Source organism: Carcharodon carcharias, chromosome 2 (assembly GCF_017639515.1).
Source record: "Carcharodon carcharias isolate sCarCar2 chromosome 2, sCarCar2.pri, whole genome shotgun sequence".
In the NCBI taxonomy this organism is placed as follows: Eukaryota; Metazoa; Chordata; class Chondrichthyes; order Lamniformes; family Lamnidae; genus Carcharodon; species Carcharodon carcharias.
The window spans coordinates 42084959-42110913 of NC_054468.1; the positions used below are offsets into that span (position 1 = coordinate 42084959).

General features: G+C 43.5%; 1 protein-coding gene across 6 annotated transcripts in view; it reads right to left on the reverse strand.

Annotated features, from left to right (window-relative positions):
- Nucleotides 1-25955, reverse strand: part of LOC121293264 (lisH domain-containing protein ARMC9) — a 114731-nt gene that overhangs the window by 86626 nt on the left and 2150 nt on the right. For 4 of the 6 annotated variants that reach the window (XR_005946478.1, XM_041216157.1, XM_041216165.1 and 1 more), the window contains exons 2-5: nucleotides 17412-17500; nucleotides 15439-15564; nucleotides 11953-12120; nucleotides 7355-7510 (exon numbers count right to left, since the gene is read on the reverse strand). Coding sequence is in view for 5 of the 6 variants with exons in the window: in XM_041216157.1 (XP_041072091.1) it covers nucleotides 7355-7510; nucleotides 11953-12120; nucleotides 15439-15564; nucleotides 17412-17462 (501 nt within the window). In the remaining variant the exon portion in view is untranslated. Of the gene's footprint in view, nucleotides 1-7354; nucleotides 7511-11952; nucleotides 12121-15438; nucleotides 15565-17027; nucleotides 17095-17411; nucleotides 17503-20078; nucleotides 20204-25955 lie in introns of those variants that run through there. The other 2 variants (XM_041216151.1, XM_041216176.1) reach the window with 2 other exon arrangements.

A 25955-nucleotide genomic window follows, 5' to 3' on the forward strand; every position in this document is an offset into this window, starting at 1 on the left:
CACTTACTCCTGTACTCAAATCCCCTTGCAATAAAGGCTAACATGCCATCAGCTTTCCTAATTGCCTATTGCACCCGCATGTCAGCTTTCAGTGACTAATGGATAAGGACACCCAGGTCCCTTTGTACATCTACACTTTCTAATCTCTCCCCATTTAGGAAATTCTCTGCACATCTGTTCCTTCTACCAAAGCGGATAATCTCACACTCTTCCGCACTATATTCCATCTGCTATGTTCTTGCCCACTGACTAAGTCTATCGAAGTCCTCCTGTAGCCGCTTTACATTTTCCTCACAACACACATTCCCGCCTAGCTTTGTATCACCCGTGAACTTGGAAAGGACATGTACTATTGCGCCAGTTTACTTTGACTTGAAACTAAACTGAAACTACCTTCTACTAACTCAACCCAAAAAAATTGTACTGGCTCTGGGTCTACAAGAATGGATGAATGGGATGGTGTGCTGAGGATGTAAATCATTTAAAGAATGAAGACAACCAGATTTTTTCTATTCTACATCCTACAGAAGCCAACAAAGTACACACAAAGTACACAGGGCTTGCTGAGAGGCCATAACACCAGGATGAATTATCTTTGTGTTCTGTAGTGAAGTATATACAGTAATGTTCAGCAAATGTGAGAGATTTGCTCCGTGTGCTAACTTTGAATATTCTAAAGATTGGATTCTGATAGGTGTCAGGAAGCAGATGTGGAATGAATGGAATATCCTTCAACCCAGCTTCCTCAGTTCTCTGCTAAGATAACAGCAGTACAAGACACATTCCATTATCCAACTGGCTATCTGCTGCTTAATCACTAGTTTTGTACTGGATCTTTGCATCATCTTTGCATCGCACAAAACAAATAACTTCCTAAATTGCAGTGTGAAAAAGACATCATTAACTTAGGGCCCTGCAGGCTACAGTGGGTATGATGATCCAACTCTGACCTCAGTAGTGATGAAAAGAACAATGGGAGAACAATTGCTTGACTACCTTTATCATCTGAATAACATTATCTTTCTTGTGTGTTTTGATCACCCAATACAGATTCAAGTGGTTACAATACCATGTCTAGGCAACAAATATTTTATAAATAGATTATGAACATTAATGTTCATGAACGAACACTTAACTGTTCATCATATTTAAATTTTCTGCCAGATTTTGGACATACATGTTAACTATAATGGCACCAATTCTATTTTAATGCATCGTGGTGCCAATGCAGGTACACCTCAGTTAAATAAAGGTAAATTTCTAACTTGTACTTTAGCATTTTTGTTTGCAAATGCCAGTTTGTTTCTGCCTGCTTTATCGCGCTTTTAATGGTCATCTAAACAGAAGGGGACTGGTTGCCATATAACCTAAAGAGCATATATTTTCTTTCTTCTGCATATCTGTATTGAAAAGTGTAGCACAATATTTTTTTCAGATTGTCATCCAGTGCCAGGTACTGTTGACAGCTTCCACCGAACCTTACTAGACAAAACAAAAACTCAGAAAAGTTGGTTTAAATACTAGCATATTTGATACCCTAAGGTAACCTAGTCCTGCAGAGAAACTCAAGGCTTGATCCCAAACTCTTGTGATGACAGGCGCAATGTAAGGAACAAAGAACTGTTATTTGGGGAAAAATGAACTGGTGCAATGGCATAGGGCTTTACACAGTACAGGAGTAGGAGATCAAGCGCAGTAAGCCTGTCATATGTATGCTCACATGGAAATGACTATGTGTTGTTGCAAATTGGTAGTTTTATTAGAACCTAGCAAACTAGTCTACAATGTATGAAGGCAGAACTACTTAGAAGGAACAATGGGCAGAATTTAATGTTGGCGATGCAAATTCTGGCATCAGACCCAGAAATGAGTAGCATTGCTATGTGGGGTGGTAGAAGCAGTTAGCCATGGGGTTCAGCAGCACAACTGGGTGCAGTGTGTTAACTCGATCCTCCTCCACACCTTCAGGGTGAGTCTGAGTGAATGACGAGTGTGCTGTGACTGCCAGCTTGGCAAAACGCGATGTGTCTCAATGTGGAGAATAAATGACAAGGTGGCCAAAAGAATAATATGTCCCGGCAATAGCTGCCTTGTGAGAATGGCTGCATGTGGGTGAGAGTGCCAGCATCCTTCAAGTTACAGGAGAGTGGACATATCAACCAGACATCTAGGAGCAGTCATCATGTGCCTGAGGGATGCCAACCAAGGAGGAGACTAGTTGATCACTATCTGGAGACTCATTTTCTCCTTCTGCTTGCAGGAGGAAAGGGCCCATAACACTACAGAGCAGGCGAAGGCAGGTGGAGGTGTACCAGACTTGCAAACCCTGACAACTGCTGAGATGGAGATTCTCGGCCTGGCTGGGTAGCAGGGCAGCTGGGCCATCACTGATGGAGAGCTCAGAGTGATATGCAGAGAGTGAGGAGGCCTCAAGCTTGGTTTCCACCTCTGGGCAGAAAGGAGGTGCATGGCAGGCAAAGTCAGAAGTAAGGAATGGGAAGGTCTAAGCCCTAATTGAGTTCTCCCCTCCTGGTATCTGCACTCTGGAGGGACAGACTGCTGCTTCCATAGGGATACTGCAGTACACCTCTGAAGAGGAGGATTTCCAAGCTTCAGGGGATGCAGCATCACAACATTCCCTCGCATCTACCACCAGAGCAGATACATTCACCTTGATGGGTATGCACTCCTAATTCAATTTAAGGTTCACAAGCTGGTGAGCACCTCACAGACATGCAGGAACAACTAGCAGGTGTGACAGCCAAAGGCCCTGACAGTCAGAGGTATGTTGGAAGCCAAGTCCAGGCTAACGACAAGCCTCTGGTGTCAGCTACACTGAATTTACTGGAGCTACAGCAAAGAACAGGAGAACAGCTGGCGTATTTGCCAGAAGCTATACATGGTCATGTGTAGATGATTCAGGCCATGAGTTCTACTATTTTTTATACGTGTGAGCAAATGGTTTCCTCCATGGGGCGGTTGACAAATGTCATGGAGAGCCAGATCCAGCAGACCTCTCGGTGATTGCTGAGTATGCGCGCAGACCACCATACTATCACTTTGGCCATGAGCTCTCGGCCTCAGTAGCCAGTCTCCTCCGGGTGCCCTCCATCTCCGGTAGACTGGGAGGTGCCATTGTGACAGAAGTAAAATGTGTTATGAGCAATGAGAATCACCCCTTGTCTCAGTATTACTGTTGGCTGCTTTCAGGGAAAAGGATGCAATCTCGCAGATGCAGTACAAGTAAGTTCCTGAAGGTGCTCTGAGGAATGATAGGCGCTCCTCAGCCCCTTTGTCTGTCACCAGACCACCTCCAGTAGACAAGGTCACAAAGGAGGCTTCTTCACTTGTGCAAGAGCTCCTCTGTGCCTGTCAGGGCCCTCCAGGCCCCGGACATCCAGAGGATGGCCAGCAAGACAATCTCAGGCTACGGGGCATCGCTTTCAGCAGTCTGCCTCCACCTCAGCTGCGGATACAGGAACCACACTCGAGTACATTCAGAAATGCATCAGGAAGAGCACTTAGATGCACAAGGGAGGCACAGATGTTTAAAACCTTGATTGGTCTTTGTGCTTCATTAAATGGCGTAGGTGCATTTTTATTCCTGTGTCCTTTATTCAGTGGCTGGTGGTTTCTGAATGGCTCTGTGAACCCTTAGGCCGTCATCTACCTGTTTGTAGATATGTAAGCAGAGAACCATCCCCATGTATTGGACACTGGGCTTGGTGAGGCTGCTAATTAATACATCTGACAATATGTGGGTGAGACTTGGTCTGTTGTTGAGGTGCAGCAACCAGCTCAGGAACGTCATTCTTGCTGGAAGCAACTTTGAATTAGGTTGTAATGACCCTCTCTAATGTGTATCTCCAAGGCTCTGATTTCTGGTGCAGGCGGTGGATGTTGCTCTCCTGCCTCCTCCTCCACATCCTTCTCTTCAGAAAGGAGTCAATCTCCTCTATGTACTCTGGTTGAGAGGGTGAGGTTGTGCAGAGTGCAGCAGCCAACAATCATTCTGGAAACCCTCACTGGATCATATTGCAGAGTTCCTCCAAAAAGGTCCAGGCAACGGAACTGCATCTTGAGCAGGCCTACAGGCTGTTTGATTGGAGCCCAGGTCGACTTATGGCAGGCATTGCACCACTCCTTGGCTTAGGTGCAAGGGTCCCTCACCAACGAACTGGCATCAGTAGCTATGTCTTGAGATGACACCCCTTGTCACCAAGGATCCATGTCGGGAGACATGCGCAGGGCTAGAACAAGTGTAGCACCTGGAAACGTGGGGCTAGATATGCATCATGAGTTTTCCCTGGGAAATGGGCACACACCTACAAGACTCAATTCTGGTGATCCCATAACAGCTCAACATTTATGGGTTAGAAACCCTTCCTGCTGTTGAGATTGCAGGCTGGTCTGATGGAGCTTTGATGCCTCATGTGTGCAAACTATTATACCCTGCACACCTGAAATGCCTGCAATGGCCCTGAAACCAACAGATCTCTCAGCCTGGCCCTGAGGGCAAGTGCAATATCGCACAAACTCTCCTAATCTGCATTGATCACCTCTGTAATGCAACTGCCTGGGATATCCTACATACATCCCCAGTGGATCCTTGGATGGACTCAGAGGCATAGAAGTTCAGCTCTGCAGTCATATTGAGTGCCATTGTCATTGGGTACCCACCTAGGCCCATTGGTCGCAGGTCACCCTACAGGATCACGCAGAGGGTGGTGACTGACTCTCTTGAGAGGTAGCCTTCTCCAGCAATGGTGCTCCAACATCTACAGGTAATTCATTCAACTTCATAACACTCTGGAATGCGGCATGACCCATCTTCATCCTCTCTCCTCTGCCATTTCCCATGGCATCCCGGTGCCAGCTGTCCAGCCACGAGACTGTATTGCTTGCTGCTCCAGTAATGGTGGCTCTGGGGTCTGATGCACCCTTCCTCTGTGCCTCTTGTCCACTAATCCTGGGTCCAGGAGGGCCTTTGGGCATCCCCTTCACTGGCTGCAGCCCTTACATCGGAGGTCCAGCAGTTGCCCCATAGCTCCTCAGACCTGCCCCTCTCATTCACACCTCTGCCCCTCAGCTTCTCAGAGCTGCTCCTCACATTCACAGCTCTGCCCCTCAGAGCTGCCCCTTTCATCCACAGTTCTGACCCTCAGCTCCTCAGAGTTGCCCACCCCCTTCACAGTTCTGCCTCTTAGAGCTTCCCCTCTTCTTCACAGTTCTGCCCCTCAGAGCTGCCCCTCTCCTTCACAGTTCTGCCATCAGAGCTGCCCACTTCCTACGCAGTTCCTCCCCTCAGCTCCTCAGAGCTGTCCCTCTCCTTTGCATATTCACTGGCCTTCTCCCCTTTTCAGTTTGCACTCCAATGGAAGGCAGCTCCTGAATGCCTCACCTTCTCCTCAGTGTCTGCGACTCCGCCTGAAAACCACCACCTTTGAATGGTCAGGGATCTGACGCGATCACCATTAAATTTCAGACAGCAGCATTTAATTCCAGTCATGTTAATTTGACTTACTGGCCTTTTTAACAAGTTCAAACACTTTCCCGCTGCCTTCAAACAACCTCGCCACCTCCCCGTCGCCCACATAATTTGGCTTGAATTCTCACGTCAGGCCTCCAATACACTCCCTCCTGTGAGATTTTATGCCCCGTCCAGGTTCCTGATCCAGTGGCCTGCATTAAATTCTGCCTCATATTTTAAATTAAAAAAACAACTTTAAGGAGTTCGAGATTCATATTTTCTAGCCTACTTGTAAAATTAACCTCTTTGAATGATGCAATGTGAAGAGTTAACGACTAAGTTAGGACACAATTTATCAGTTGACTTTGCCACAATATAGTACAACATCCTTCCCTTCAGTCCACCAAATGGTAATTTCAAAGTCTAAACCCAATCATGAAACCAACTTGCTCCCCAAAGAAGATGACAACAAAACTGGACAGCAAGTCTATTCTTGCACACATGCTGACTCTGCAGAAAGTCAAGGACTCAAAGGAAGAGTCAAGTGTAAGCCTTGGCTCATCTATAGCACTCATTTCTGAATCCAAAGGTTGCAGGTCCAATTCTATTCCAGGACATGAGCACATAATTTACAGGGATGTTACTAGTACTGAGGGTGCTGCACTATTAGAAGCATAAACTTTTGGATCATATATTAAACCATATTCCCTCTCAGGTGGACATAGAAGATCCCATGGCACTATCTGAAGAAGAAAACAAAACTTCTCACTGTGCCTGGTCGAAGCTTTTGTCTCAGAAAACACCAGAAATAAATTAACTTCTCATACAACTCATTGCTGGTTTTGCAATTTTTCTTTATGTAAATTGGTTCCCACCTTTGACTTCAAAACAAAAGTGACTACTCTTCAAAACTAACTCATTGGTTGTAAAGCACCTTGGGAGGGAGAGTACTGGAGGCCTGACGTTGGGAACTCAGCCAAATTACGTTGGCAGCAGGGAAGCAGCAAGGTGGAAATGCTGCATGAAGGCGGCAGGAAGGTGTTTGAGCTTGTTAAAAAGGTCATTAAGTCAAATTAACATACCTCTGATTGGAATTAAATACTGCATTCTGAATTTAACGCATGGCTCATGGTGATCACATGTCATCAGACTGAAAGGTGGTGGTTTCCAGACAGAGTCTCAGACACTGACACTGAGGAGAACGTGAGGCATTCTGGAGCTGCCTTCCATTGTTGTGCAAACTGTTTGCTCAAAGGGGAGAGAGGTTGCAAAAGGTGCTAGCTAAATGCAAGTACATTCTTGTTGAATATCAGTTAATACATTAAGGGAAGTATAGAAATATTAATTTAAAAAAACAAAAACTCCTATGGAAATCTAAACAAGAAGAACTGCTATTTGTATAAAGGTTGCATTCTTGATCTCAGCAAGGAACTATCACGTTGCAAATAAATGTGGCTTTCAATTGGACTGCACTTTAAAGATCTTCAAAATGGAATCGCACTGGCACATGCTTAGTCTATTTCAATAGATCAGTGGAAAAGTCACCCCATTGCTCTGCAGCAAGATTATTCAGAAAAGGTGTTGAAAAATAGACAGGTCTCTCACACCAGATACATTTTCTTCGAACAATGTACTGGGGAAAATAATGTCCTTTTTTTCTATCTCCAGTGCTTTCATCTGTATGGAAATACCCGTTTTTCACAGGTTCTGGTGGAAATATGGCCTTAGGCAAGTCATGCAATTTGTCACGTCTGTGAGGTTTCTCCCATCAATGAAAGAAAATTGCCATCAAAATGCAGCATAATTGTTATATACCTAGATAAGTTACTTGTTAGCAAAACATCATTACCTAGTAACTACCAACACAAAGAGTGCAACTCGTACCTGAAAAAGCTCCTTAAAAGAGGGGTGCACTGTGGGATTGGGGACAAATGGCAGTGCATAAAAGGGTAAAAACTCTGTTGTCTGACTTAATGCAGCACCTCTGGTTTCTAGATAGTTTTTGAAATGCGATACTCTTTCATCCACATCATCTTTGTCCTGTTAAAAAGAAATCAGCATTTGAACGGTGAACTTCAGTTAAGTACATTTCAGATTTTGTTTCTACAATCTGGTATTTTCTATAATTAACAAGACTTATTTTGCTCTCAATATATTGTCTGAAATCTTCCTGGACATCAACTATGCCAATTATTTTTTCTCTATAAATTTTCCTCTGATTTTCTTTCCTTTCCCTCCTCTACCAAAGGTTATGTGAAGTATGAAAGGTAATCATCCAGATGTTGTCACTTGAAAATCTAAGAAAAATGCATTCTAAGAGGATATTATAATTTATTATGGGTGACCGTTTTTATTGTTTTTTTATGCATTATGTCTCAATACTTCCACATATTAAATTAGCCCGTGCATCAAGCTGACAAGTAATTTTAGTATAAATGCACTGGTCCATCAATGTGGTATTTTATGCCTCTCAGAAAAGATAGGACATGGGTTTTTCACATGAAAATGGCATGCTTCATAAAACCACAGCTAGAGGGGATATTGTCAACCCTGGGTATGCTATTCCTTATATGGCATGTACAACGACGCAGGTTTTTTATCCTCGAAGAATTGGTCTGCTTATGGAAGTCTGCTTATGATTTTATACTCTGAACATAAGACTAATCTGTTGAGAAAAATCCTGAACTTTAAGATTCACCAACAAGGTAACGTACATCACTATCAATTCTGTACAATTTATGCATTTATGAATATAAAAGAATTCAGCAAAATATTCCTTCAATCATGTTCTCTTTTGTCATATTAATATTCTGCAGCAGTAACTTCTTTTCATTATCTCACACAGTTTGATTGCCCTTCACTAAAAATGTCAAAACTGGAACAAAAATTGTCCTTCACAAATAAAAAGATACAATCAGATAAAAATGTACAGGACTTACGCTCAATTATACCATACTCTGATAGAATATTAAAACTCTTAAACTGGTCTTCAATGCAAATAATCTTTCTACTGTCATATAATCAGATCCACTTCCCCTCCCCTAACCCAGCAGGAATATAACTGTGTGTTATTAACACTAGTTCAACATTATTTTATTTACAAAAGATGATGTTTAAAAGATGTGGCAAGAAATTGAGAAATAGTGACAAACCCTCAGTTAGCAAATATGTTACAATCATATTGTAAAAATACAACTAATTAAGTACCAGCTGCGCCTTTATTCTTATGAACAACATGAAATAAGGTTATACGTGGACACCCGTGCTAGAAATGATTTGATGTAGTTCCTGTTAAGAGCAAAAACAATTTGTAATTTATGTTATGTAGGGGAGATTAACCAACAATATATTACTTGCTACCTGCATGTACCAAGCAGAAACAGAAAATCAGCAGGATAGATCCACAAAGAGCTTTTTCAGGTAAAACACATGGCTGCAAATCTACAATAAGAAGCATGGGAATTTCCTAAAACTTGAATAAATCTTTCCACAGTGCTGCTGGTTAAGGGAGTTCCAGGATTTTGACCCAACAATAAAGAAGTAACAGTGATACATTTCCAAGTCAGAGTGACATGTGACCTGCAGTGGAACATGCAGGAGGTGGTGATACGAAGCACCTACTCCCTTTGTCTTTCTAAGTGATGGAGGTCACTGGTTTGGAAAATGCTGTCAAAGAAGCCTTGGAGAGATGCTGCAGTGTATCTTGTATATGAAAAGCACTGCACAGGTGATGGAGGAATTGAACGTTTAAGGCTGTTGATGGGATGCCGATCAAGCATGCTTTTTCCTGGATGATGAAGAAATTCTTTCATGTTTCTGGAGCAGCTTTTGTCCAGGCAAGTGGAAGGTATTCCATAACACTCCTGACTTGTGCCTTGTAGATGGCAGACAGGGAGTCAGGAGGATCACTCGGAGTCTCTGACCTGCTCTTGTAGCCACATATTTATTTGGCTAGTTCAGTTAAGTTTTTAGTGAATGGTGTCCCCCCAGGATGTCGATGGTGGGGATTAAACAATGGTAATGCCTTTGAATGTCTTGGGGAAATGGTTAGACACTCTTTTATTGGAGATAGTTATTACCCAGTACATGTAGCACAAATGTTACTTGCCACTTATTAGCCCAAGCCTGGATGCTATTCAACTCTTGCTGCATGTGAACATTGTCTGCTTCATGATCAGAGGAATTATGAATGGAACTGAACATTGTGCATCAACGAATAATGGAGGGAAGATCATTGATAAAGCAGCTCAGGATGATTGGGACAAGGACACTGGCTTGAGAAACTCCTGCAGCGATGTCCTGGAGTTGAAATACTTAGCTTCTAACATCTGGAATTCAGCTGTCTTTTTGTATTTGGACCAAGGCTATAATGAGGTCTGGGGCCAAGTGGAACTCAAACTGAGCAATGAAGAGCAGGTTATTGCTAAGTAAGTGTCACCTGAAAGCACTGTTGATGATACCCTCCATCACTTTGCTGATGATTTGGAGTGGGATGATGGGTGTTAATAGACTGGATTTGATTTATCCTCCTTTTTGTAGGTAGAGAATAACCAAGTAAGTTTCCATTTTGTTAGTAAGCTATCAGTATTGTTGCTATACTGGAACAGTTTGTTAGAGGCACGGTAGTCCTAGAGGACAGGCCTTTAGGCCTAAAGCTGTGATGTTGTCAGAACCTGTAGCTTTTGTTATATCCAGTGCTCTCAGCAGTTTCTTTATATCAGATGGGGCGAATCAAATTGATGGAGGACTGACATCTGCAATGCCGAGCACCTCAGGATTAGGTCATGATAGATATCTACTCAGCACTTCGGGCTGAAGATGACCATCTGCAAATGCTTCTTATGTTTTCGATATTATTTTCTTTTAAGCTGTTTTCCAATTTTCTCTCCTCCCTTTCAGACGTATAACCCTCGCTCGGGTGTGATCATATGAGCAATAGAAACAAAGTGGTAATTTTTTTTTGATTGCTACACTAGCTAAGATCAACTTAATGCAACACAAGCCATGCATTGAACCTAAGGCCTTCTGGTTTATATGGCTTTCGTTGAACCACTAGGAATCTTTCTTTGGACATGCTTAGAAACACTGGTGGAGAAGCTTGATAAACAATTTTTCAGTGATAATATGGCACTGCAAAAGAATCTGTTTGAGGTAAAACAGCACCATCTGCTGGTTACATTTCTAATACGATGGTGGAGTGACCAGACTACATACTTAGAAACTGCTGTTCTGAGACAAAGTTGAATTTTATTAACTCATCATAGTCCGCTGCCAACAACTACTACTTGCCTGTGTATTAAGATACAAATGCTACTATAAACATTTCAAATGTCAGTGCATTCATGCAGCAGCAGCTGTTAATCCAATCTAAGTTCCTAAGTAGAGTGATGAACTGTGAAGCTGGAATTTACATGCCCCCGTCGGGCATGTTTACAGTTGGGGGTGGGAGGTAAAATAGGTCAGGTGGCTAGCCGAGCACCTTTCTGCCCACCCCTGTATCATACTATGATATATATATGCTAGGTGGGTGAGCGCCGAAATCAGAAACATACCCACTGTATATAAATAAATAATTAAGGGTCATTTAGGCTTGTGAACAAGCCTATAGACCTGAATAATACACTCCCCACGCCAGAACACGGTTGGCGTGGGCAGTCGGGCAGGAGTGGGCTGGCCGTTTTTAGAGGCCTACATGAACGTAGACGGGAAGGAAGGAGACAGCACCTCATTCAGGGGGCGACCTGTGTACATCATGGCACCTCCCTCAAGGTGTTCATGACCCCCTTCCTTCTGCCAGGCCTGCCCAACAAAACCTGCCCCTCCAACCCCTTTCCCCCTCCCTGAGCTCTGAGATCCAGCCCTGCCCTATAGCCCCAAGACTTACCATCTTGGGGAAGCCATGATCCTTTTTGGGCTTCTTCCTGCAGTCCCAGCTGCATCCACTACTCAGCTCTGACTCTGATGGGAGTGATGGGGCTCCCGGCCAATCAGATTGCCTGCAGTTTCTTAAGGCAGGACTTCCTCCCAACGAAGGGGCATTCCACCCACTGCGCCCCCCCCTCCCTAACAGCACTGTGGGTGTACCCACATCACAGGGACTGCAGTGGTTCAAGAAGACAGCTCACTGCCGCCTTCTCAAGGGCAATTAGATATTGGCAATAAATGCTGTCTTAGCCAGCAACGTCCACATCCTGTAAATGACTTTTAAAAATCTCCAAGACTTTAATAACTTTTGAGAGGCATACTTTTAACAAATTAATTGCCAAGTATCTTGATAAATGCTGGAAAGAATATTATTTTCTACTAATAAAACAGTGTGTAGTTTTCAAAAAATAATCCATTACACTTTCCCTATAAGGACCATTTTAAAAATGAATATTGTTGTTATATGTATTAACAGGAAATTTTTGGTACTAAGTTCACATAATTTAGCAGCACCCATTTCGCCACATTTAAAAAAAAAACTTTTTTTTGTAACTTACAGGCTTTCCAGAATTTTTCAGAGGAAAGATGGCAAAATGAACATGAAGGTAAAACTCCAATTTCTGGGGCAGTTGCTCATCATCTCTAACTCGAGGTGAAATATGCTGTTCCCACAGTTTGAAAAATACATTTCTGTTTCCATCTTCAAACGCTTTAAGCAAATCTCCCTGTTAAAAAGGAAAAATACATTTTCATCCACTATAGATAAAAATATTGTGTACTGAAACTAACCTTTTCATAAGTTATTTTATTTGTACAATCTGCAGCCCTTTGGTCTTGTCTTAATTAAAAAGGCTGTGAATATTGGCTGCAAAGGTTTCTTTTTCCCAAGATATATTGTATTCATATTTCTTTAAAAGATGCATTACAATACAAGTGTACATAAAGCACATTATAAATCAATTTGATTCAATACAGTATATGGTACTTGAGAGTGCCTCAGTCCACTTACATTGCAGATTGCATCTGTATTTACAATTCTTTTAAACATTTTCTCATGCATACAACCAGAGGGATTTTACACTGATTACAGCCCCTCACCGTACTCTTGTGGGAGAGCCATATGTGGTGGCTGTTCCCCCATTGAGCCTCTGTGGTAGCTGCAGCAAGCTTCAGCACATCCCTCAGTATGTAGTCTTGGACCTTGGAATGTGTCAGTCTGCAAATTTTGGTCATAGACAGTTTCTTGCACAGGAAGACCAGCAAGTTTCAGACAGACCAAAGGGTGTCTTTCATCAAGTTGATGGCCGTACTGCCACAGCTGATGCTTGTTTCAGTGTGCGTCCCTGGGAACAGTCTGTACGGCACAATGTGCTCACAGAGTTTCATAAAAATCATTGCATCTCTTTCCAGATGCTCTTTGCAAATGCACATTCCAGAAAGAGATGAGTAACTGTCTCTTCCTCACCACAGCCATCCTGAGGTATGGTGGCAGAGAGAAACCTGGTGTGCATGAATGATCTGAAGGGGAGGGCCCTTCTCACCACCAGCTCAGCTACATCTTGGTGCTTGTTTGAAAGTTTTGTCTATGAGATATTCTGCCAAATTATTTTGACAGTTTGTTCAGCGTTCAAGGAATTATAGCATCCCGATTAATGCTCCGTTTGAAAATCAGCTAACTCAGCACAGACCCAGGGTTGAATAAAGGATCTTCCCGATGTACACAACTCATCCAATTGGAGATAAACTCATTGAGCCATCAGGGAAAACCTCCCAGTTCATCTCTCACCAATGTATTTAACATTTTTTTTTTGCAGGGAAGGGAAACTCATCAAAAGCCCCACAATGCACAGTGAGCATAAATAAGTCCCAGCAGAAAGGAAGAATACCTCAGCACAATACGCACCCATAAGGCAGAATCCTGACTCCCCAACCCCTCCACCCGATTGCCCTCAGAATCTTAAACTGGTTCTGGTGGGGGAGAACAGGAACGACTGGAATCACCCTCCTCCCTTATGTTGAGGTAACTCTCCTGTCTTTATTCTCTCAACCTCTGTCCTCTACCTTCTCCCCGCCCTTTTCCAGTCATTCACTGTCTCGACCCTACAGTCTCTTCTTTCCCTTCCTCCTCAATCTTCCTCCCTCCTCCCATCAGTTTCCTCTGCACTTCTCCTTTCCTATTTAGCTCCAATTATTTCCACAACCCAGATCCTGCCTAATCTGAATATTGCACTTGTTATTTTTTCCTCATGCGCATTGTCATGAGAGGTAGACCACAATATTTAATTCTCCACCACCATCTCCCACCCCCACCAGTAGGGTCGGAAATGTGAACCCTCTTATCAATTTTGTATCTTTTTTATACTTTGTATATGACGGATTCATTTATGTGTATTCAGTATTTTGTATTAGCTCCTGATAGATGAAGAGGTAATTTTAGATGAGTGCTCTACTGTTGAAGGGGAGGCGGTGGCATAGTGGTACTGTTACAGAGACCCAGAGTGATGCTCTGGGGGCCCAGGTTCGAATCCCACCATTCAATAAAAATCTGGAATTAGAAGTCTGATGAAACCATTGCCGATTGTCACAAAACCTCATCTGGTTCACTAATGTCCTTTAAGGAAGGAAATTTGCCCCCTTACCTGGTCTGGCCCAGACCCTCAGCAAGGTAGTAGACTCTTAAATGCTGTACCAGTATTCACTGGACCAGTATTCTAGAGACCCAGGGTAATGCTCTGGGGACCTAGGTTCGAATCCCACCATGGCAGATGGTGGAATTTGAATTCAATAAAAATCTGGAATTAAAAGATTGATGATGACCAAGAACCCATTGCTGATTATTGTAAAAATGTGGTAGACTCTTAAAAATGCCCTCTGAACAAGGGCAATTAGGGATGGGCAATAAATGCTGGCCTAGCCAGTGATGCCCGCATCCCATGAACGAATAAAAGTAAAATGAAGTAGTGTTGAGTTATGGATGGATTGCATACATGCTAAGAATATGCTGTTTGGGTTGTGACTACGATTGATGACTTAAGGTAAGTAATGACAGACAGGTAACAAAATCGGAACACAACAACACGCGAATAACACAAGAGCATCAGAATGGACTTGGAGGTTTATTGTACAGATTTAAAGGTGACATAGGGAGACACAAGAGAAAAAGAGTCACAAGCCATTTGTGCCAACTGACCTAGGATACTGGTTGTCTTTGGTTTGTTATAATAACTTTTGTTGCTTAATTGATTGTCCTAATAGCACTGCATCAAGTGGCTCCTTGGCCAGAATTTGTCTTGTCTCTGAACTTCTTAAAACAGTCATTAGGCAAAAGTATTTCATAATGCTACATTATGCTCAAAAGATTAAGCAGGTCTCAGGTTCAAATTCCGTGGTTTTAAGACTACCCTAAACAGTCAGAAATCGCTAAAATTAACCTTCATAAGCCCCAGTTCAGGAGAGGAAAAACACAACCAGGTTTTGCACTATTTATCATTATCCAGTAAGTCCTGCTAATAGGATGATGTTCAGCTCTAATACCACCCACTATTAACAAACACACAAGTATGTGCACAAACCCACCTTCCCCCTCCCCACCCCACTTGGCTAAAGTCTCAGAGGGCTGTTGGTGTTCATAGAACCATGCTCAGTAATGAATGTTTGCTGTTTGGAAAAGAGGAAAGAGAAGGGGAGATGAAAAGGTATCCAAATTCATTAAGCTGAATCAGACAAAAATCTGGATAACAGATATTCCAGGGGGAAATTTTTTTTAAATCACAGAGAAACTATATCATTATATCTGTGCAGCTAAAAATTCATTCATATCCTTGTAATCTCATACAAACTGAAACTGTATGAGTAACTGATGGAATCATCTGTGACATCCCATTTGTTCTTTGTAACAGACAGACCATGTAATGATTAATGTTCAAAAGTATGTTTCAAAAGTAATAATTACTACAACTTTAGCATCAGAAAGTAATAATTATTGTTGCACAGATTACTTTAAGACTCTCAAGTGGTGATCCAAAAGAACACACAAAGTTTACCTGAATGTGTGAAGTCTTAAAATCTTGGTCAGCGCTCATTGGTGGTTTTGGGATTGCCTTTCCCTTGCTTTTGCATTCCTTATCAAACATATTCACAGTTTCCACAAAAGCCGCAAACTTTAAATACTGATTGAGAGAGAAATAGTTTAATGTGTGATAACCATATAAGGTATTTCCTGATAATTTTAATATTCCAGTTTAATTCAATTTTCACAGTATTACTATACAGAAAATGTTAATCATTAAATGTCACCATTAATGCTTACTTTAATAAACAAATTATTTGCATATTGCATGGGCATCCGCTGAAATATTACTCTCTCCTATTTTAGGGAGATCTGAGATAACAGCCAGCTCAATGATAACACTAGCAGAGCATGCAGCTCAGAGCCATCTCTTATGGCTGAGAATGTATAGAAACCAAAGACAGAAAATTTAAAATTGAGCAGGGAGGAAGAGGAGGATTGAGCATGAAAGATAAAAATAATCGCCATGTTCTTCTGGTAAACTATTTTCAATTACTCAATTGTGATTACCTTGAACTGTTTTAGCCGAGTAAGTGGTAAAATTCAGCCAGGGTAGGCAATTTCAGAGTTTTACACTTCTCTTTGAAACAGATTTACGTGATTTAAAATAAACTATAGTTTTCAACATGTTATAGACCCTCTATATAGAAATTTCACAATGTCATACATGCACAAATCTCAGGCACAAGATGAATAGGCTCTGAACTGAAACCGAACTTTAGGCAGTTTGTGTCCTGGAGTTTTATTATGGCTAGAAGCCATTTGCAACTTGTCACCTGTGGCCCAGGCAAGTTTGCTACGCTATGTGCTGTTGGGGTCCATTTAATACCTGTCCAACAGTGGGATACTGTTAAAGATAGAAACGTTCACTCTTGTTTCCTTATTCTCCAGCAAGAGAAGGCAAAGCTATCCCAACTTCCAAGAAGCAAATAAAATTACAAATTTGATTTCAGTTTTTAATTTAAAACTGCTTAATCAATGTTGCAAGATTATTATAATTCTGCATTTGCTTGTGCAATTTGATAATTTCACATCATCTCAATTCAGTTTTGAATATTTTCAAGCTGAGTATCAAAGGGAAACCCTCCCTCAAACCAGTTCCTTCAATTATCATGGACCATAATTTACTGTTTAATTTGCTGTTACTTGTCTTTGCGTGTTTGGGTTTCTTTGTTTTTTGTGTGGCAAGTTGCTGAAAGTGCAAGCTTAAAATGGTGCAACAAGAGAAATCTGGACATCTAGGGTCTGAGTAAACAGGACTAATAACTGTGTATCTGTTTAACCGAATGTGAATTTAACAATGTAAGGTCTGAAAAGGAAGTGTAAATTATAGTGGGTGAATTCAATGTCGTTGTTACATACAGAAAAAGAAATAAAGAGAGGGAAGAAAAGATTGGATTAAGAACGAGAAAAAAAGAGGCAGAATGGAAAAATATTTATTATTTTAAATGTTATGTTTTAAAAATCGTCAACAACTAAAACCTGAAGGAATGAGACTTCACAGTTGTAATAGTTCATTTTCAGTGCCAGAGAAGTATTTTGGCATAACTAATACTTAACCACCTTGGTAAATGGGTTCCTAGGCTGAAATGGACAAGACCTAATTTTCTCTGGTGAGTCCAGTTCATACCTACCACACAAATACAGAAACATCACATAGTTCAATACATTTCAACTGTAAGCCAGACAACAAGATGTCACTTTTGCAAATCTAATGATGGAGAGGGCACATCATACAACAATCTTTGGATATCCACATACAACTGTGCATTTGCCACTTTACTGCCCTGAAATTTCTCCACTATTTGCGCATAAATAACTGCAAGCATCATTGGCCTCACCATTATTTTGACAGCAAATTTGAGCTCATCATCAACATTTAGTTTAACCAATTTTTAATGTATATGGATAGCAATGCTCTTTCCAATGTACTTTCTGTCAACCTACCTCTTTTATCAAACCATTTAGTTCAGCTTCATGTGCTAAGTTGTCCCCCATGATTCCTGGAATAAATTACCGTTTTGTAGCTAAACAATCTATAAAAAGGAGACAATCAAAATATAATGGTAAGAAATGATCCAAAGGTCTGTGAAGTTCAAATGGCTTTCAGTGAAAGCTGATCATAAAATGCACAAATTAAACACCATAAACTTCTAAGTTTTTAAAGAATTTATACCATTGCATGAAAATGAGCATACTACTGCTCTACTAAACTGCTGACATACCAATCATTGTGTCCGGCCATTTTACTTGGGGAAAGTTCCTTTAAGATCCTCTTTTTCAAAAAAGTGGATGCCAAATTATTGAGCATATCTCAAGGAACACTGCAGTTTAAAAAAATTAAGGGTTTTTTGGCTACGGCACTTATGTGTAAGCAACAGGTGCAAACATGCAGTACAAAGTGTCATATGTTCTGAATGTCACAGCAGTTCATTGTACATGAGTTTCTGGGTATTTCAGTCAATGGAGCTCAGGCAATAGCTTTGGTAGTTTGGGGTTAAGGGTTGTATTTTTGAGGAGAGGGGTGATGATGGTAGATTAAAGGAGAGAGGGACAGTACAGAGACTTTTAATATCAGTTAACAAGTGAACCAGTAAGGGAAGTTGGATGGTGAACAGTTTAATGGAATTGGGTTGAGGAAGTAGAATGTGAGCCTCATGGAAAAGATGAGCTGTGATTGGGCATGAGGGGAAGTAGGAGAGTAACTAATGATACCAGTTCAGGGTTGGAGTGAAGGGGGAGGGTGGGTGGCCTTTGAGGAAGTTTGGGATCCAGCATCCTAGGGGAAGGGAAGGAAGAGGCAGCTAATCGGATGGTCTCAATCTTAATGACAACAAAGTCCATGAGCTCCTTGCCCTTATTGTTGGAGATGAAGGTGAAGGAGACAGAGAAGAAGAGTTTAGTATGATGGTACAAGGATGAACTCCAAAACTACCGGTAAATACAGAATTAAAAAACTGGAAGGTAGTGATGTTAGTATCTTTGCACCGTTGGCCAATACTTGAGAAGTAACATCTCAGTTTTCTAGCACAACATGTGCGTTGAGATGAATACCATTTTAGTCTACTTTGTGCAGGATTGATTGTTGTTTACAAATTGAAAACTGTGTACCAATAAGGAAGAGTGTATATGTAACCTTTGCAATTTGTCTGTCCCTGTAATTGTAACCATTGTAATCTTGTACTTTAAGAAAGGCTAAAGAAGTGTTTATTTATTGCTATTATTTCGATCTGATGGTGCAGTGGGCAGGGAAGAGATCAGTAATAACGAACAATATCATGGCGGCTCAACTGCATTCACTTTCCAACCATCTGTGAAAAATTGATAAACATGACACCACTCTAACTTATGAATCTTTGGTTCCTCTTCCCTATTTCATAGAATTTACTCTGCAGTAACACAAAAATAGGAGAAAAGCAGCAGATTTCTATATACTTGTCATCAAATAAATACATTTTGTATCATGACAGGAGCAATACAGTCTGCACTCTATAATTTTAAGCACTAAATGCCCACTTCGCCATGTTATTTATGCCACTTAATTCAAATTATTGCAACTGATTGACTTCCCCTTATAATTTTTTTTGAAGTGTGCATTTAAATAAGTATAAAAGAACTAAACTACGGAATCTCGACCTACCATTAAAGGTTCACACTAGGCAGCTTGGGGACAATGGGGAATGCAGATATAATTATGGTCTTGGTGGTATATACTATACACAATGGTACACTTCATTTTGTTGTAGAAGCTTGTTGAAAGCTGGGGACTGAAAACTCCAGTTAATGAAGCTGCTCACTCAAAGTGCTAATGGATTTCAATCCCACAACATAAGGGGCTAAAAACTGGAGTGTCGGATTTTAGCTATGGGGATTGCCCATACCCAGTCAAGGTGATGCAAGCTTCATGTTGCCTGCTCATTACCATGATTGTGGCATGCAACCCAATGCAAAATGCACTGCTGACTAGCAGGGTGCCCAGGTTTGCACACAGCTAGCACAATCTACAGCTGGTCTACACATCTTTAAGGCAGACTGCACCTCTTAAAGGGGATGTACATTCTGGCTGCAGTAGATGGTAGAATTGTCTCCAAAAGTGCTTCTCAGAAGGAATGACAAAATGGAGCAGCAAAACAGAGTGAGGAGTCTGATGTAACCTTGGCAATTTGTCTTTCCCTGTAATTGTAACCATAGCAATAGAGACCTTAATCCAGCAGGAGGAAATGAGAAAAGAGGTCATGTTTCCTCAGGGATGATGGGATCAGTTAGCCACACTGTTCAATTCAGGGAGTGTAGTCCTGAGGACTTGCTTGTGTGCCGCAAAAGATTCAATGCCCTCAAACTAGCGGGTCAAGGTCACACAAAGAACGCATCTTCAAACGCCATCACCTACCCACCACACCACTAAACTTACATGTCACTCAAAGCACTACAGCCCCATTGCAAACTCATCAGCAATCTCTAGCAATCAGGAGTCAATCCTAACATTCAGATGTTCCACCTCAACCTCAGCTATTTACCACTGCTGCAAGCACAATTACATCTCGCAGCTTCCACATACTGCCAACTACTCAGCTAAGATAGGCACATTACCCACACACATTGCAACATACTCACTGAAACTCTTCACTCTCTTTTACAGGTCAAGATTGCAGGAGCAGCAGTAGAGAACCAGAGGAAGACAGGCTTGCCTACATCTCCTGAACCTGTTAGAGGAGACTGTGCCGAGAATTATTGAGCTGCCTGTGACTCAGGCCATTGCAACCAATGTCACCGTGAACATCCATGATGATGATATGTTACTGCGCAGTCTCAAATCTCACTTCCTCTTCATTCCATTGTGACATGAACCTTTTGCTTTCCAGTCAACTCCCTTCCCTGACCCAAACCTTCTCTTTCTGCATTTCAGACACCCAGGACCAGTAAGTGCAACATCATAATAAAAGCTGCAAGTATGCGCAGACATATGAGGAAGAAGCACCTTCATTTGATCTAATACTCACACCCACCATTTTAGATACTAGCGCAGCATGTGCTTCAGAAGATAGTATAGAGGCAAGATTAGCAAGTCACCAGGTATAAGTGGATTGTAGTCAACGAGAGGGAAAGGATGGTGTATGTGTCATCTCGCCAGAGGGGTAGGTCGTAGATAAGTTCTGCTGCAGAGCACTCAGATGAGGACTTCAATAGGTTGATGTTGAGGATGGGGAGGGGATTCAGACTGTGGACCCTTAGTGTTGAGGATGGGGGAGGGAATTCAGATGTGGACCCTCAGTGTTGAGGAAGGGAGGGATTCAGACTGTGGACCCTCAGTGTTCAGGTTGGGTGGGGGGGAATTCAGACTGTGGACCCTCAGTGTTGAGAATGGAGGGGGGGGATTCAGACTGTGGACCCTCAGTTAAGGATGGGGGGCGGATTCAGACTGTGGACCTTCAGTGTTGAGGATGGGAGGATTCAGACTGTGGACCCTCAGTGTTGAGGATGGGGGAGGGAATTCAGATGTGGACTCTCAGTGTTCAGGTTGGGGGGGGGGATTCTGACTGTGGACCCTCAGTGTTGAGAATGGGGTTGGGGTGGATTCAGACTGTGGACCCTCAGTGTTGAGGATGGGAGGATTCAGACTGTGGACCCTCAGTGTTGAGGATGGGAGGATTCAGACTGTGGACCCTCAGGGTTGAGAATGGGGGCAGGATTCAGACTGTGGACCTCCAGTGTTGAGGATGGGGGGTGGGGGGGGGGGGGATTAAGACTGTGGACCCTCAGTGTTGAGAATGGGGAGGGAATTCAGACTGTGGACCCTCAGTGTTGAGGATGGGGGGGATTCAGACTGTGGACCCTTATGTTGACGATGGGGGCATTCAGACTGTGGACACTCAGTGTTGAGGATGGGGGGGAGGATTCAGAGTATGGACCCTCAGTGTTGAGTATGGGGGATTCAGACTGTGGACCCTCAGTGTTGAGGATGGGAGGATTCAGACTTTGGACCCTCAGTGTTGAGGATGAGGGGAGGATTCAGACTGTGGACCCTCAGTGTTGAGGATGGGGGGGAATTCAGACTGTGGACCCTCAGTGTTGAGGTTGGGGGGGGGATTCAGTCTGTGGACCCTCAGTGTTGAGGATGGGGGGGGGAATTCAGACTGCGGACCCCCAGTGTTGAGGATGGGGGATTCAGACTGTGGACCCTCAGTGTTGAGGATGGGGGGATTCAGGCTGTGGACCCTCAGTGTTGAGGATGGGAGGATTCAGACTGTGGACACTCAGTGATGAGGATGGGGGGGGATTCAGACTGTCGACCCTCAGTGTTGAGGATGGGGGGATTCAGACTATGGACCCTCAGTGTTGAGGATGGGGGGGGGGAGGATTCAGAGTATGGACCCTCAGTGCTGAGGTTGGGGGATTCAGACTGTGGACCCTCAGTGTTGAGGATGGGAGGATTCAGACTTTGGACCCTCAGTGTTGAGGATGAGGGGAGGATTCAGACTGTGGACCCTCAGTGTTGAGGATGGGGGGGGAATTCAGACTGTGGACCCTCAGTGTTGAGGATGGGGGGGGATTCAGACTGTGGACATTCAGTGTTGAGGATGGGGGGATTCAGACTATGGACCCTCAGTGTTGAGGATGGGGGGGAGGATTCAGAGTATGGACCCTCAGTGTTGAGGATGGGGGATTCAGACTGTGGACCCTCAGTGTTGAGGATGGGAGGATTCAGACTTTGGACCCTCCGTGTTGAGGATGAGGGGAGGATTCAGACTGTGGACCCTCAGTGTTGAGGATGGGGGGGGGGAATTCAAACTGTGGACCCTCAGTGTTGAGGATGGGGGGGGGATTCAGTCTGTGGACACTCAGTGTTGAGGATGGGGGCGGGGGGGAATTCAGACTGTGGACCCCCAGCGTTGTGGATGGGGGATTCAGACTGTGGACCCCCAGTGTTGAGGATGGGGGATTCAGACTGTGGACCCCCAGTGTTGAGGATGGGGGGATTCAGGCTGCGGACCCTCAGTGTTGAGGATGGGGGATTCAGACTGTGGACACTCAGTGTTGAGGATGGGAGGATTCGGACTGTGGACCCTCAGTGTTGAGGATGGGGGGGAGGATTCAGAGTATGGACCCCTAGTGTTGAGGATGGGGGGCATTCAGACTGTGGACCTTCATGTTGACGATGGGGGGATTCAGACTGTGGACCCTCAGTGTTGAAGATGGGAGGATTCAGACTGTGGACCCTTAGTATTGATGATGGGGTGGGGGGAGATTCAGACTGTGGACCCTTAGTGTTGAGGATGGGGGGGGGATTCAGACTGTCAACCCTCAGTGTTGAGGATGGGGGGATTCAGACTGTGGACCCTCAGTGTTGAGGATGGGTGGGGAGGATTCAGAGTATGGACCCTCAGTGTTGAGGATGGGGGATTCAGAGTATGGACCCTCAGTGTTGAGGATGGGGGCGGGATGCAGTCTGTGGACCATCGGTGTTGAGGATGGGGGGGGGGCGAATTCAGACTGTGGACCCTCAGTGTTGAGGATGGGGGGGGATTCAGACTGTGGACCCCCTACAAGGGTCATCTGTCACTTCATGTTGTGTTCAGACTGCTTATCCTGGTCCTGCTATTGGTCTGATCAGTAAGGGAACTGAGGGTTATGGGGAAAAGGCAGGAAAGTGGAGTTGAGGATTATCAGATCAGCCACTATCTCATTGAATGGCAGAGCAGACTCGATGTGCCGAATGGCCAACTTTTGCTCCTCCGTCTTATGGACCGTTTCTGGGGAAGGTGGGACCTTTACAAGCGGCACGGTCTACATCTGAACCAGAGGGGGACTAACATCCTTGTGGGTGGGTTTGCTAGTGCTGTTGGGAGGAGTTTAAACTAATTCGGCAGGGGGAGGGGACACAGAATGTTAGCAGAACAGGGACACATCATAATACAGTAAAACAATCAAGTCAGAGGGAGTACAGCTGCATTAAGCTTCAAGGGAGTAAGGCAAGGGTGGATGGCCTCTACTCTAATGCCAGGAGTATGACAGCTAAAACGGATAGTAAAGGGTGAGGATTGACATGTGGAATTGTGATATAGTAGCCATCACTGAGACGTGGTTGAGGGAAGGGCAGGATTGGCAACTCAACATTCCGGGATATAGAATCTTCAGGCGAGACAGGGGAGGGGGGTAAAAGAGGAGGAGGCATTGCATTATTAGTTAAGGAGTTAGTTACTGCAGTAAGGAGAGATGATATCTTGGAGAGGGCATCGAATGAAGCTTTGTGGGTAGAGTTTAGGAACAAAAAAGGGGCAACCACATTATTAGGCGATTATTATAGACCCCCAGATAGTCAGCGGGAAATTGAGGAGCAAATATGTGCACAATTTGTGGAGGTGTGTAAAAACAATAACAATAGGGTAATTATATTATGTGATTTCAACTTTCCCAACATTAGTTGGGATAGACAGTGTTATGGGCTTGGACGGAGTGGATACCTTGAACTGTGCACAGGAGAACTTTTTAGGTCAATATGTAGAGGGTCCAACAAGGGACGGTGCATTGCTGGATCTAATTCTGGGGAATGAAGCTGGACAGGTGGCTGAGGTGGTGGTGGGCAAGCATTTTAATGATAGCGACCACAACATGGTACAGTTTAAGTTTGTTATGGACAAAGAAATCGATAAATTGCAAAAAAATGTTTTGGACTGGGGGAGAGTGGATTTTAATAAAATAAGGCAGGATCTGGCCAAGGTAGACTGGGAACAGTTACTTGTGGGGAAATCTACAGAGGAACAGTGGGGGGTGTTTAAAAAGGAAATGAGGAGGGTACAGGCTCAAAGTGTTCCCTCTACGGTGATAGGAAGGAGTAACAAGCCCAGAGAACCATGGATGACCAGAGACATTCAGGTTACGATGAGAAGGAAAAGAGAGGCTTTTAGCAGGTACAAAGGAAGCAAATCAGCAGAGGTATTAGTGGAGTACAGACAGTGCAGGGTGGGGCTTAAGAAAGCAAAGGAGAGCAAAGAGGGGGGGGGATATGAGAAAGCTCTGGCTGGTAAAAGTAGGGAAAATCCCAAGATATTCTATAAGTATAACAATGGGAAGAGGATAACCAGGGAAAGAGCAGGGCCCATAAGGGACCAAGGGGGCAATCTATGGGTGGAGCCAGAGGACATCGCTAGAGTGTTGAATGAATACTTCACATCCGTCTTCACCCAAGAGAATGAGGATGAAGGTATCAAACTCGGGGAGAGAGACTGCGAGGTTCTTAAGCAAAATAAAAGCAAAATACTGCGGATGCTGGAAATCTAAAACAAAAACAAAAATACCTGGAAAAACTCAGCAGGTCTGAACGAGGTTCTTAAGCAAATTGATATAGGGAATGACAAGGTATTGGAGGTGTTGGCAGGCTTAAATGTGGACAAATCCCCAGGTCCAGATGATTTGTGTCCCAGACTGCTGAGGGAGGCAAGGGAGGAGATCGCAGGGGCTCTGACTCAAATTTTTAATTCCTCTCTGGCCATGGGGGAGGTGCCAGAGGACTGGAGAACAGCTAATGTGGTTTCGCTATTTAAGAAGGGTTGTAGAGATAAGCCAGGGTACTACAGGCCAGTGAGTCTCACGTCAGTGGTAGGGAAACTATTGGAGAAAGTTCTGAAGGAGAGTAACTTTCTCCACTAGGAGAGGCAAGGTTTGATCAGGGATAGTCAGTATGGCTTTGTCAGAGGGAGGTCATGCCTAACAAATTTGACTGAATTTTTTGAGGTGACCAGGTGTGTAGATGAGGGTAGTGCAGTTGATGTAGTTTATATGGATTTCAGCAAAGCCTTTGGCAATGTCCCACATGGAAGACTTTTAAAGAAGGCAAATGCACATGGGATACAGGGTAATTTGATAAGGTGGCTTCAAAATTGGCTTAGTTGTAGGAGACAGAGGGTGATGACAGAAGGATGCTTTAGCCAGTGTCCAGTGGCATACCACAGGGATCTGTGCTCGGTCCCCTTTTATTTGTCATTTATATAAATGACATAGATGACTATGTGGGGGTTAGGATTAGTAAGTTTGCAGATGACACATAGTTTGGCCGGGTGGTTAACAGTGAGGTTGAGTGTCTTGGGCTACAGGAAGATATAGACCGGATGGTCAAATAGGCAGATAAGGGGCAGATGGAATTTAACCCTGAAAAGTATGAGGTGATACACTTTGGAAGGAGTAATTTGACAAGGAAGTATTCAATGAATGGCATGGCACTAGGAAGTTCTGAGGAACAAAGGGACCTTGGCATGTGTGTCCATAGATCTCTGAAGGCAGAGGGGCGTGTTAGTGGGGTGGTGAAAAAGGCATATGGGACACTTGCCTTTATCAATCGAGGCATAGATTACAAAAGTAGGGAGGTCATGTTGGAGTTGTATAGAACCTGGGTGAGGCCACAGCTGGAGTACAGTGTGCAGTTCTGGTCGCCACATTATAGGAAGGATGTGATTGCACGGGAGGGGGTGCAGAGGAGATTCACCAGGATGTTGC